The following is a 14078-nucleotide window of genomic DNA, read 5'->3' as shown; positions in this document are numbered from 1 at the left end:
CTTGAACTGTGGATAAATGTAAGATACAGCCTGTAACAAAGACAAAGAATCCGATAATGTCTGATAAAAAGATTAGCGGTGAGCACTTTGAACACATCACATCGTATGTAGTATTTAGGGATGACAGTAAGCATTGATATGAAATGGGACAATCACGTTAAATCAGTATTGGGGAAGGTGGATGGAAGCCTTAGAGTTATTGGAAGGGTTCTGAGAAAATGCAGTGCATCTCCAAAGGGCATCTCAAAGAAGACGCAAGTGCAACGAATTCTAGAGTATTGTTCCAGTGTTTGGAGTCCTTATCAAATAGACATGACAGACATCTAACGAATTCAGAGATACTATATTATGATCTTAACACATCGGTAAAGATCATACGAAAGTGTGACAGAAATTCTCGGGCAACTAATATGGGAACACTAGCTCTCATGAAACCATATTGCGTAAATTTAAGCAATCTGTATTGAAAGGAGGCTGTTTGACTATTATGCTACCACCATTGTATATCTCACGTAGTGATCATGAGAATAAGGGAGACTCGTACATGTACAGGGGCAAATACGGCAGTCAGTCATTTTTCCCAGACTCAGTACGATGCTGGATTAGTAAACAAGATCGATGACTTTGGCACGACGCGACTTCTGCCATTCACTGTACTGTTGCTTACAGAATATAAATACAGGTGGAGATGGTTATGGAGAAGCTGGCTACGCAGCTTGGACGTGAGAGGGTGGCTAGCAATCTCCCCCCCCCCCCACCCCCACCACCCCGCCCGGCACCTCCTCACGGCCCCGCTGGTATGGAAGTCTGTCAGTCAAGATATACGAGTTTATACAGGGTTATTCGTAAATGCCTACTGGGTTTCAGAAGACTACTGTGTGAATACTACAACACATACGGAAAATAGATACGTATCAGTAAATAAAACATTTCTTCAAGTTTTTTATTCACTTTATAGGTGCTCAATGTGAGCACCAGATTAATGGAAAATTTTTATGGAACTTGGAAACTACGCCACAGAATCCCATTCTTTGTTGAAACAAGTGTACGGTTATGAATGGCTTTCGCGTATTCGAGTTTTTGAATGGTTTGAGCGGTTCGAAGAGGGACGAGAAGAGATTGAAGATGAATCACGTTCAGGCCGACCCTCAACGTGGACAAATACATAGAAAAAATCCGAAAAGCCCGTCCACTATATTCTCGTGCGGTTGATATTGTAAAAGTAGACAAAGAAACAGTTTGGTAGATTTTACATGATTGTTTTCACACGAGGATTGTTTTTTTTCAAAAATGGTGCCCAAGATCCTGATGCCTGAACAAGAAGATTCTTCAATGATTGTTGGTGCTGACACTGAAAACCATCAAAAAGTACCCGAAATGTCTTGCAGAAATAATAATACATGATGAATAGCGGTTTTTCACTTACGATCTGGAAACTAAGCGGGAATTAATGCTCTGAAGAAAACTCTAATGACAATTCAAAGCAATGATAACTGTGTTGTCCAACATCTCTGGGACTGTGTACGTGAACTGGCTGCCGGAAGGTCAAACTGTACATGAGGAACGTTAGATCGGAGTCCTGTCGATGCTCATGGAACGAGTAAGAAGAAAATGACCAGAGTTGTTGAAAAATATATCATGGTTTTTACACCAGAACAATTCCCCGTCCCATACTAAGTTGTCAAGTAGTTTTTAGTTAAGGATGTGATCTCTGTATCGGAACATCCACACTACTTGTCACTGTGGAAGAAAAAGCGACGGAGGGCATGACCATCATTTCAAAAGATAATTAAAACACTGTTTTTAGCAGTGGGAAACTAACATAGAGTAGAAGTGGGTAACTTCCAAGAATGTTTGCCTATCGAAGCCGCGGGCTCTAGACGATAGATATCGAACGAGCGATTCTAAATCGATCACGCGACTGTGGTGGCGTGCGTTATGATAAATTATTTGTGAGTTGCTAGGGAAATCGACATGATTTATGTCGGTAGTGAGCTGGGATGTAGTAGACGTTTCTTCGGTCCATTGCCTCACGTGGAAGAATCTAATTCCATGCACATGTAATTTAGAAAATCGTTTGTAATTTTTTCGGAAATATGGACTAATATCGGATGACGAGTGAAGGTAATGTGTAGACTGAGGTGGGGCGAAGTCTATAAAAGTTCGTTAGAAGAGTGCTGATAGTGAAATACTTTTACAGTTTCATTATGGAATCTGTGGTAAACGAACAACTATCAGGAAGAATACGTGGTTTGACTATTCAAAATCATCGATCCAGAGCGACATAATTCTTGTATTTTGCTGGAAACTGACTTACCTACCTGTAAACTGAGTTACCTATCAATACCGTGTGCGACTATTTTGGATTTTGCAGAGAAGTGTGTTATGTAACAGTGACGAACGACAGTGTGCCGATCGGTGGACCACATAAAGTTGTTGAAAGAGACCAACTCTAATTGTTTCAGTGTCTGTATTTCTACAATTTGCGTTTCCAAGGGAAAGCTGACGCATGTGACACCCTACACAAATTTTTGCGTTACATACGCATAGTCTAACCAAGGTCAAGGCAAAAAGGAAATGAATGCTTCCCGTAGCATACACATCAAATCGACTTTCTCATGAAGACAGCATCGACGGCAAGTGAGGTAAGTCATTTCCTTCGTAATTACAGGTATTTTAGTCAACACTCTTCTTATGTCGTTGCTATAGTGACCACTGTAAACACTGCTCTTAACGCCCACCACCACTGTCACGGCATCGATCTAGAATCGCAAGTTAGATACCTATCGTTTGGAGCTGGCATCTTCAATAGGCAAGCAATCTTGGAAATTACCGAAGTGATCCAGCAGACAACCGTCCGATATTATTGACATTCATCATTTGTAGAATATTACAACATAGTAAGGCATGTTGATGTAATGTCGTACTCCTTGCCAACCAGCAGGGAATCCGAAAATATCGATCATGTGAAACTCGCGATTTTCCCACACGACTTTCTGAAAGCCAAGGAAAAGGCAGTCGGATAGATGCAGCTTTTCATGACTACCTTAAATCACACCAACACCTATAACGAAAATACCGTCATATGGTGCATTAAACGAAATTTGTGAGTGGACTGAGGAAATAATCGAAGACAGAGCGCAGCGTATTATAGTGGATAGAGTGTCACTGAACGATGTGAAATGACTTCAACGAAGTGTCTTGGAATCCATGAAGTTGGTTGTTGTATTTTAATGAATAATGCAGGGATTGGCTGCGGACCCTGAACGTAAATAAATGTAATATATTGCGCTTACATAAGAGAGAAATCCACCACTGTACAACTACCTATCGATGACAAATTACTGGAAACAGTATCTACCGTAAAATATCTAGGAGTAACCATAAGGAGCGATCTTAAAGTGGAGTGTCCGCACAAAACAAGCAGTAGGAGAAGGAGATGCTAGACTGAGATTCATAGCAAGAATGAATCCACGAAAGAAGTGATTTACAAAACACTTTTTCGGTCGATTCTTGAGTGTTGCTCATAACTATGCGAGCCAGATCAGTTAGGGTTAATGGAAGAGATAGAGAAGAACCAGAACCTACAAAGAGCAGTGCGTTTCGTTACAAGGTCGTTTAGCCTGTGCGTGAGAGTTGCGCAGACGCTCAACAAACTCCAGTGGCAGGCACTACAAGAGAGGCGTTGTGCAGCATGAAGTGGTTTACTATTGAAATTTCAAGATAGTACGTTCCGAGAAGAACCGGACAATATATTACTTCCTCCCACACAGGTCTCGCGAAATGAACACAACGAGGAAATTCGAGAAATTAGACCTAATACAGTGGTTCAAATGGCTCTGAGCACTATGGGACTTAACATCTGAGGTCATCAGCCCCCTAGAACTTAGTACTACTTAAACCTAACTAACCTAAGGACATCACACACATCATTGCCCGAGGCAGGATTCGAACCTGCGACCGTAGCAGCAGCGTGGTTCCAGAGTGAAGCGCCTAGAACCGCTCGGCCACACCGGCCGGCCCCTAATACAGTGGTTTACTGGCAATCATTCTTCTCCAGCACAATTTGCGAGTGGAATAGAGAAGGGGGGAGGGGGGAGAGGGGCCGGCCGAAGTGGCCGTGCGGTTAAAGGCGCTGCAGTCTGGAACCGCAAGACCGCTACGGTCGCAGGTTCGAATCCTGCCTCGGGCATGGATGTTTGTGATGTCCTTAGGTTAGTTAGGTTTAACTAGTTCTAAGTTCTAGGGGACTAATGACCTCAGCAGTTGAGTCCCATAGTGCTCAGAGCCATTTGAACCATTTTTTGGGGGAGAGGGGTTCAGATAACGACAGTACCCCCGCCACGTACCATCAGATGGCTTTCGGAGTATTTATACGGATGTAGACGATCTGGTATACTAGAGAGTGTCCGAAAAGTCTTTTCCTGATTACATAAATTGATAACTCAGGCTAGAAGTAAGATACAAATATGAAACTTGTGTCGAATTGTTTACAACTATCAAAGTTTTTTTTCTGTTTTAGGTTCGCAGTACGTAAGTAGTGGATGAGGTGCAGTGCCCAAGAAGCCATGTTAACCAATCAGGAGAAGGCACAGTGTGTCCTGTGGTACCATGAGACACGATCACCAACCACGTGCAGAGACACTTCCAGACAACATTTGGAAGGAATCCACCTGATGTCAAGAGCATTAAAGCCTGGTATGACAAGTTTAAGAACACAGGATCGGTTGCTGACCTTCCGAGGTCTGGTCGACCAAGAACCTCAGCAGACAAGGTGGAAACTGTAAGGCAGTCTTTTCTGCGAAGTTTGAAGAAATCGGTACGCAGGGCCTCACGTGAATTACAGATGCCAAAAAGCACACTCCACGACATTTTACACAAACGTTTATTGTTTCGTGCATACAAAGTGCAAATCGTTCAGGCCTTGTTGCCCAATGACAGTACACGTCGATATGACTTTGCGGTCGAAGTGCTGTCACGTTCTGAGGACGATGATGGTTATCTCAGACGAATTGCCTTTTCCGACGAAGCGACCTTTTTTGTCAGTGGAGTAGTGAATCGCCTTAATGTGCGCATTTGGGGTTCACAACCCCCTGACGAGGTCATGGAGTGCACCAGAGGCAGTCCAAAGGTGAATGTTTGGTGCGCGCTATTGCACGATCGAATTATCGGGCCATTCTTCTTCGCTGAAGCTACCATCATATCTGCAGTGTATCTGGACATGTTGCAACTGTATGCTGTTCCTCAGCTGCTTCAGGATCACCCCGATGTCTTGCTTCAGCAAGACGGTGCACCGCCGCATTCGGGTTTGGACGTCCGTGCCTATCTCGATATGACCTTTCCTGAGCGATAGATTGGTCGTGATGTGCCAACGGTCTGGCCTCCACGCTCTCCCGACGTCACCCCATTAGACTTTTTATGGGGTTATGTCAAGGACGAGGTTTACCGAACACGTGTACCAGATCTTGAAACCCTGCGGCAACGGATAACCACAGTCGTTGAATCGATCCCTCCAGTGATGTTGGCTAATGTGTGGACGGAAATTGAATATCGCCTAGATGTGCTACGTGCTACCAAGGGTGCTCATGTGGAAGTTTACTGATGTGTGAAAAAAACTTTGATAGTTTGTAAACAATTAGACACCAGTTTAATATCTGTATCTTACTTCTAGCCTGAGTTATCAATTTATGTAATTAGGGAAAGACTTTTCGGACACCCTGTATGTTAATAGCAACCTTTGAATTTTATTAATTGATGAACGTCTCTATAAAGAAGAAACGTCTGAAAAAAAGGTAAAGTTCGAAGTTGTACAAAGATTGGTAAGTCGCTTAAGATGTTCAGAAATGTTGAACTTTGCATTTAACAAAATACAGAAATGTACTAGGCCTACCCCACGACTAAAATATCAGAGTCACAATTGGAATCAGTCAACAAATACAAACACCCGGGTATAACAGTTTGTTCAGGAGTGAAGTGGAATCTTCACCTAACATAAACTGTAGGGAGAGTCGGTGGTACTGTTTGGTTCTGTCCATTGGAGACAATTAGTCTGCAAACGTGTCCGCCATCACGTCTGGCACTTCATTTATAAATGCTAGTCTTGATCACATGGGTTAAACAATTCACATTACCAGTTTCAGCATACCCATCATCAGATATGCTCCAATATAAAACAGAAAAAACATCAATGTGACAATAAGGCTAAATATACAGAACACGTAGGAATACTTGAAAGGTAACATCGTTAGAAGCCATATAGTCCAAGTTTCACAGAGTGTTATGTTATTTTCACTGTCATGCCAGTAGGTTTCTATTAATATTCTTTTACCTTCTGCATGTTTTATTTAACTTCAAACTATAAATTTTATTTCTGTGTTTTGTATTTCATTGTAAGACACGCAGTTTGTCGTATTTAATCATTTCCATTAATTACCTTGCATATACTATTTTAAATGTCTGAATATATGATAATGAACACCCACGTGGCGCAGCACTAGTGCCATCTACTGGCTTAGTTATATATTTATGACGCCCCCAAACCATTACCAGCATTTTTTGTGCACCCATGTGTACAGATTGTTCAACGGCGAAATTTATATAGCCGCGCGGTCTGAGGCGCCTAACCACGCTTCGCGCGGCTTCTCCCGTCGGAGGTTCGAGTCCTCACTCGGGCATGGGTGTGTGTGTATGTTGTCCTTAGCGTAAGTTAGATTAAGTAGTGTGTAAGCCTCGGGACCGATGACTTCAGCAGTTTGGTCCCATGGGAACTTACCACGAATTTCCAAAAAAATTGTATCCGAATACTTTTAATGGTACGTATGACTGGTTTGTCAGACTGCTAACCATGCTATCTTTCATGTATTCCTAGTTTTCACTATGTTTAGCCTTTCTGGCACGTTAGTGATTTCCTGTTTTCATATTTACTATTTGGGACAAATCTTATGATGGCAGTAACTCGAAATCGATAATGTGAGTTGTATAACACATGTGATCAGGGTGGACATTTATAAATAAACTGTTCGGTTCATTGGTGGGATACTGGGAAAATGCAATAAGTCTTATAAGACACTCCTGCAACCCATCCTAAAGTACTGATGAAATGTGTGGAACCGATACTACATAGGACTAATAGCGGATATTTAATGTATACAAAGAAGGGCAGTACTAACGGTCACAGACTTTTTTGCCCCTCGGGAGAACGTCATGGAAGTGCTGAAAACTCTAAATGGGCAGACTTTTGAAGGTAGACGCCAATTTTCCCAAGGAAACCTGCAGTGTTTCAAGTAAGGCAGGAATACACTGCAACCGCCTACGTATAACTCCCGTACGGACCGGGAGACAATGTTAGATGAAGTACAGAGGGCACAGAGACGTTTAAACAATCCGGATTGTATAGGTTAATTACCGCCTTTAGTAACTGCAATAAACATTTCCTACACATACAAGAAAACTTTCAAATTCAAAAAGGCAATAATAGAGAAGAAACATATTAAATGACCAGACAACCTTCAGCAACCAGACCCTATTCAAATTAATAAAACATATTGTTGAAAAAGAAAGCAACCCCATAGACACCACAAAATAACATCACAAACTAGGCAATATCCTCACCCTAGATCACCCACCACTGTACCGTAGAAAACCAATAACTTACACATACCGTAGCTAGGATATGTTAGCTCCCTTCACACACACACACACACACATACACATACAAACAAAGATAAACCCCCAAACTTCAATAAAAAATAGTAAACGAAAAAAGTATTTAATAAATAAAATAATTTAAAACATTTAAAAGATGTAATCTCTCTCTCTCTCCCTCTTTCTCTCCCCTCCCTATTCATTGTCGGAAAATATAAATACTAACAGTTTGATAGCAGCGCCTGGAGCACTATCAAAACAAACAAAACACGAACGCATTTCAAAGTTACAAAACAAAACACACAAAATAACAAGAGGATAGTGCACAGGAGCGTGAATATGTTAAGTGCAGTGAAAGTGCTATGTGCTATGTGCAAATGCAAATACTGAACACACACACGTGGAAGACGAAGAAGAATGGAATGTACAGCAAAAAACCGGGTGTAACGAAAAGAATAAAAACTGTTTACGGTAATAAGTAAAGCTGGCGAATTGTTAATGATCAGAACAAACGAAGTTGTAACAGAAAAAATGATATTGTTGCAGTGACCACTGAAGGTGGTTTATTATAAAGTGAAACGCGTCTGTCTCGTCTGAATAAGACTTTTCAAATGGCTCTGAGCACTATGGGACTCAACTGCTGTGGTTATCAGTCCCCCAGAACTTAGAACTACTTAAACCTAACTAACCTAAGGACATCACACACATCCATGCCCGAGGCAGGATTCGAACCTGCGACCGTAGCAGTCGCACGGCTCCGGACTGCGCGCCTAGAACCGCGAGACCACCGCGGCCGGCCCAATAAGACTTTTACTAAAGTTACTAAAGACAGCAATTACTCTATACAACTTGCAATTGTGCAGATGCGGAAAAAGAGGCATTAAAAAGAAAAAAATAAAGAAGAGAACACGTTTAAACAATCGTTCTTCCTCCGGTCCACACACGAGTGGAAGCACAAGAATCCTTAATCCATAGTACAATGGGAAATACCTCTGCCGTGGGCTTCACAGTAGTTTGCACAGTGTACATGCAGATGTAGATTCGTACTGTGTATCTCGAAGTAACCTACTGCACTATTTACAGATCTCTGCAAGATAAATGTTACAAAAGATGGCCAGTAACAGTCTGAAAAGTTTTTATGGATGTTGAAGGGTATATTCTGTTGATAAATAACTGTTAAGAAAAAAAATTCTATACGCTGCACCGTTTCCGAGTCAATGAACACTAAAAGCCCGCATCTCGTGGTCGTGCGGTAGCGTTCTCGCTTCCCACGCCCGGGTTCCCGGGTTCGATTCCCGGCGGGGTCAGGGATTTTCTCTGCCTCGTGATGGCTGGGTGTTGTGTGCTGTCCTTTGGTTAGTTAGGTTTAAGTAGTTCTAAGTTGTAGGGGACTGATGACCATAGATGTTAAGTCCCATAGTGCTCAGAGCCATTTGAACCATCAATGAACACTAAAGTTAGCCAACCAGGCCGTTGCGCACGATATTTCAAGCGGCCCGCCACAGATGGTGTCGCCAAATGTGTTCTTTATTTGGGTTACTATAACCGAACAAGAGAGAGGTATAAAAATTTAACATGGGATGTTAATAAGGGCCGGCTGGGGTGGCCGAGCGGTTCTAGGCGCTACAGTCTGGAACCGTGCGACCGCTACGGTGAAGTCCCATAGCGCTCAGAACCATTTGAACCATTTTTTGTTAGTAAGGATCAAACGAGAGCCAAAGGCTCAGCGGTCTCATGCTCTATCATCTACGCTATGAGAATAACAAACATTAATTGTATGTAACAAACCGCGTGAATTTGCGAACGCAATGGCCTCATGGGCTAACATCAATGCTAATTAACTCAGAAACGGCGCAACTGTATCGAAATTCTTCCGTCACAATCATTTCTAGCACATCCTACCCTCCAATCACAAAAGCAGATGTTGGTTTGAACATTACAATGCTTTATTAGACGTGATGCTATACGCCTTTAGGAGATTTTTTTCCTGAGAAGCAGGACATCCTGATATGAAAAACACACAAAAATAAACATACTCGGAGTACTCCCGGAAGTACAGCCCATCTTAAGTGACAGACGAAAATGTCGTGGAGCCAATGGAGTAAACCTAATAGCCTTCAGATTACTTACTTAACCTACAACGATCATATTATACGACAGAGACCGGACTTCGAGATTTTATTTCTTAGTAACTACGGATATAAAACGTAGTAAGATAATTGGGTAATATCCAAGAATGATTGCCTATCGAAGTCGCCGCGTCCAAACGGTACATATCGAACGGGCGATTGTAAATCGATCATGCGACTCTGGTGGCGGGCGTTATGATCAATTGTTTGTGATCGTCATTTTTATCTGTTTTCCGTCGTTCCCTTTGTTGCTCTAAGTTACATACCTCCGCGAATTAATGGCAAAAAGGGACTTATTCCCGTAGCGTATACATCACATGGCCTTTCACATGAGGACAACACCGACGACGAATAAGGTAAGTAATCTCCTTTGTAATTACAAGTATTTTTGTAACGGTCTTCTTTTGTCATTGCTGCAGTGACCACTGTAAACATACTCATAACGCCCGCCGCCAGTCACGTGATCGATTTAGTATCGCACGTTCAATATGTATCACTTGGACCGAGCGATTTCGATAGGCAATCATTCTTGGAAAATACCGATAATTGGTGATACAGACCCCGAGAAACTAAGCCGCCAGTAACATGTGAACTACGCAGCACAAAATTATAAAAGGCAGTGCTACTTAGTTCACTTAAGCACTTAGACTCTCAAGAAAATGAACTTGGATTTCTTGTAACTAAGAATAAGAAGGATACAGCAAATAAGAGTATATGTTATACTCTGTTGATGTTATACTCTGTTGATGGGGCAACAGTTTTGTTGACTGATGGTGTATTTTCGGATTCTGGGCCAAGGGAATGATTCCATCTTTATGAACGATGTTGTAACGATTGACTTGCCGTTTTTTTCAGGCGCTGAGAGTTATGATCTGATGATCGCTCGCTTCATGGACTGCAACCACTGGTCGTGCTGTGCGAAAAACTGTCAACAACAACTCGGTTGGAAGTCTTAAAGCATGTAATAACCAAAAGTAGAGACCTGGCTCACTATAAACATTTCTTTAAACAGAAGGGGACTCTTAACTGCACCATGTGTATGTGTGTGTGTCTACTAACATGTTATAAACATTATGTGTAACATCAGAAACTGTCATATAATTACGAAATCAGTGCCATTCTTAAATTACATTTACAGAGAAAAGCACTTTCAAGGAGATTATAGAGAAAATAAAATCTACGAACTTAAAACGTCCGTTGTATCATGCTTCCTAAATAAGTCGCATAACACAGTCAAGGAATATTTACAAAATACAGAGGAGGGGTTCGTAAGAAAATGGCATAAGTTAGTAATAAACACATCTGTCATACTACTGTATGCAGTCAAAATATACTGAGTAAAACTATAAAGTCTTATTCACAAGATCTGTGAGGAAGACTATACAAACCTCGTCTCATTTTTCTGGGATCAACCTATCCTTCGAAAGACAGGTCGAAAAACAAGAAATATTTTGTGCAAAGGCAGAGAGATCGTCATGCTACTGATATCAGTTAAAGTGGACATGCAGTGTGTACATTTTAATTGATCAATGCAAGTAATGTCTGCTCTGTGTGTGTATGTGTGTGTGTGTGTGTGTGTGTGTGTGTGTGTGCAGAAGGATGTACCCAATGTATAAATGCTTTGACAGCTAAAACTGTCAATAATAATACGGATGTAGTTATTTCCTTCTGTTAAGATAACATGACAAATGTATATAAAGTAAACGCACTTAACATGTTTCTCAGAATATGTACAGGGTTGGTTGTAATTAATCTTTCGCTACTTGACAAGGCCCCCATGAAAAACAAATGATCGTAGGTCGATGAAACTTTGTGGAAACATCTGTAAGGACACGCGGAACAGAAATCACGAATAAACGATTGAAAGACACACACATTTGAATTTTCACATGAGAGGGCAAGGAAATACAGAAGCGTCCGATCTTACCCGTCGGCTTTGACCCATGACGTCACAAATACCGCGGAAACGACCATAAACAACAATTCCAATATGGCGGATATAAAAACATCGAATACGTATTGTAAAGACTGAAATACACAAGTTTCACAAAAAGCCTAATGACTGTAACGGGACAAGCGTGGGAAATTGGGGGTTTTTGGGTGGGGAGAAACTAAATATGTCGTTATGCGGTGGGGGGAGTCTGCAGTGCCCCCCCATCCCCCCACAGGCTTCATTAATGTCAAATCAATATTTTCGAATCATAGGCGGCCGCTGCCGCGGCCGCATTCCAAAAAAAAAACTCCCAACCTAACCTCAAGTGGGCTACGCTACAGATCAATATGTTCATCAAATTGCTTCATATTACGTATACATGTTCTTTAAACAAGAGTACATCAAACCATGTATTAGGTTTTCCGCGCCGTAATGACGTCACACACCACAACACGCTTACGTCACGGGTCAAAGCCGACGAGTAAGATCGGACCTTTCTGTTGACCCGAGGGCAACATCTGTTAACTGCGTACCAAGTTTACGTTCAAGGTTACAAACGCTGCTCAATGTGAGGTAAAATTTTACTTACGCCAGCGGCGGTGTAGTTTGCAGATGTTGACAACGACCGGCCACGAAGTAAATAATTAATCCTTTTCCTGCTCTATAGGTGACAGGTTCTTGTATGCAATCTTGTCCGCTCAGTAAATTAATTATCCTCGTAATGCTCACATTTCACAACAAAACTTTGCGTTAATATGAACGTCACATAATTCCGAGCATTCAACGGTCGTTGTCAACATCAGCACACTACGCCGCCACTGCTGTAGGTAAAATTTAATCCAATGTGACGAACTTCTTCATGCATAACAGCCTGAACCACACTAGAGATTTCTCTATTGTTGCTCGTAGGATCTCAGGTCGTATGTTGGCTACCTCCCTCGCTATGTACCTTTTCAACCTACAACGTGTGTTAGTATCTTGCCACTAATACTACTAATAGTATCACTACTAATAACGCAAATCCTGCAGCATACAGTCTGAACGTCATTCCTATAACGTTGGGTACCCATACGGTAAATGATTTTCCGTCTACAATGATTCACGCACCGGAAGTTTAATTATAACCACCCAGTTTTACATTGAAGAAAGTAAACTGGCAGTCGACCCTGATCAAGCAACTGATGATCACAGATACGGTGCTACCATCTAACCTGTTTAATAAGTCAAATGACATTCTGTAACAAGTTAGACATTAATGGAGACGTACGCAAATGAACAGTTGCTTTGTTTTGATAGCAATATGAAGAACAAGTTTCTTACTCTTCGCTAAATTATTACGCAGCTCTACACATGCGAGCTCCAAACAGCAACCAAACCATTTTCACAGTCAGACTGTGTTCGTACATAGTGAAAATGTGCTAAACGCTTAACGAAATTAATTCTTGTGTAAGTCGAAGATACACCTTGACGAATCTTATGAACTAAAGCAGAACGTACTTGATAGTGAATAAGACATTACATCGTATCGTACCTGTCTATTTGCTTGATCATATTCGCGAACGCATCAATCAGTTGCCGTCGTCTGACGTACACCTCCAAGGAGGGATCGGCAAAAAACCCAAATCGTGTCATTTTGAATTTTTGTGTGGAGAATTACAAATAAAAAAAACTAAAATTTGGAAATACAGGTGGCCGAAAAGCTGTTGAAGTGGTCCGGTGGTAAGGTGGTAACTAAAACATTGATGTTTATTCTTAGGACTTTTGTTTCTTTTTCCCCACGAGGCGACCTGATGCAAAAAAGCAAAGAGTTTACATAAATCTTCCTATCTGCTACATCTGAACAATTTATTTCCGCGTTCTTTATTCATCTTCTTCAATAGAAAAGACCACGTGGCCGTGGAACCTAAAAGACATAGTTCAGTACCGTTTCATACTCCGATGACCAATAATTGTCCGCAGTATGTTTCGCAAATTGTCCGATATTTCTTTACAGAACAGATTTAGTCAGTCTCGCAACAGACATTTTTATTACTTCTTTGTACGTTCATTATGCTCTGTCAAGAGTGAGGTGAGAATTTAATTCCGGTGTTGGTTGAATACCCAATAAAATTTGTTCTACTGCTTTCGTCAAACATATAATAATCAGTATTGACATACCGCGAGCTAAGTTTCGAGATATGAATCCAGAGATTGTAGCTAACGGTTGTAGAAAACCAAAGAGGCTACGTCCAATCGACTTCTAGCTACCCTGCAAGCCTAGTCCTGGACTCTGGTGCATGGAGAGTAGAAATGTCAGTGGGATGAGCATAACATACTGCACATGTCACCAACATCAAACCGAAATAGTCTCGTGACATTGGTATAACGCTGTT

The 14078-nt window shown here is 41.5% G+C and overlaps 1 protein-coding gene across 1 annotated transcript in view; it reads right to left on the bottom strand.

Annotated features, from left to right (window-relative positions):
- LOC126260428 (late cornified envelope-like proline-rich protein 1) overlaps window positions 1–13257 on the bottom strand; it is a 99417-nt gene extending 86160 nt beyond the window's left edge. Inside the window, exon 1 of the mRNA XM_049957757.1 lies at window positions 13238–13257. Coding sequence (XP_049813714.1) covers window positions 13238–13257 — 20 coding nt within the window. The remainder of the gene's footprint in view (window positions 1–13237) is intronic.
- Window positions 13258–14078: the final 821 nt, after the last annotated feature.

Source organism: Schistocerca nitens, chromosome 5, assembly GCF_023898315.1.
Source record: "Schistocerca nitens isolate TAMUIC-IGC-003100 chromosome 5, iqSchNite1.1, whole genome shotgun sequence".
In the NCBI taxonomy this organism is placed as follows: Eukaryota; Metazoa; Arthropoda; class Insecta; order Orthoptera; family Acrididae; genus Schistocerca; species Schistocerca nitens.
This window is presented reverse-complemented; position numbering and strand designations above follow the sequence as displayed.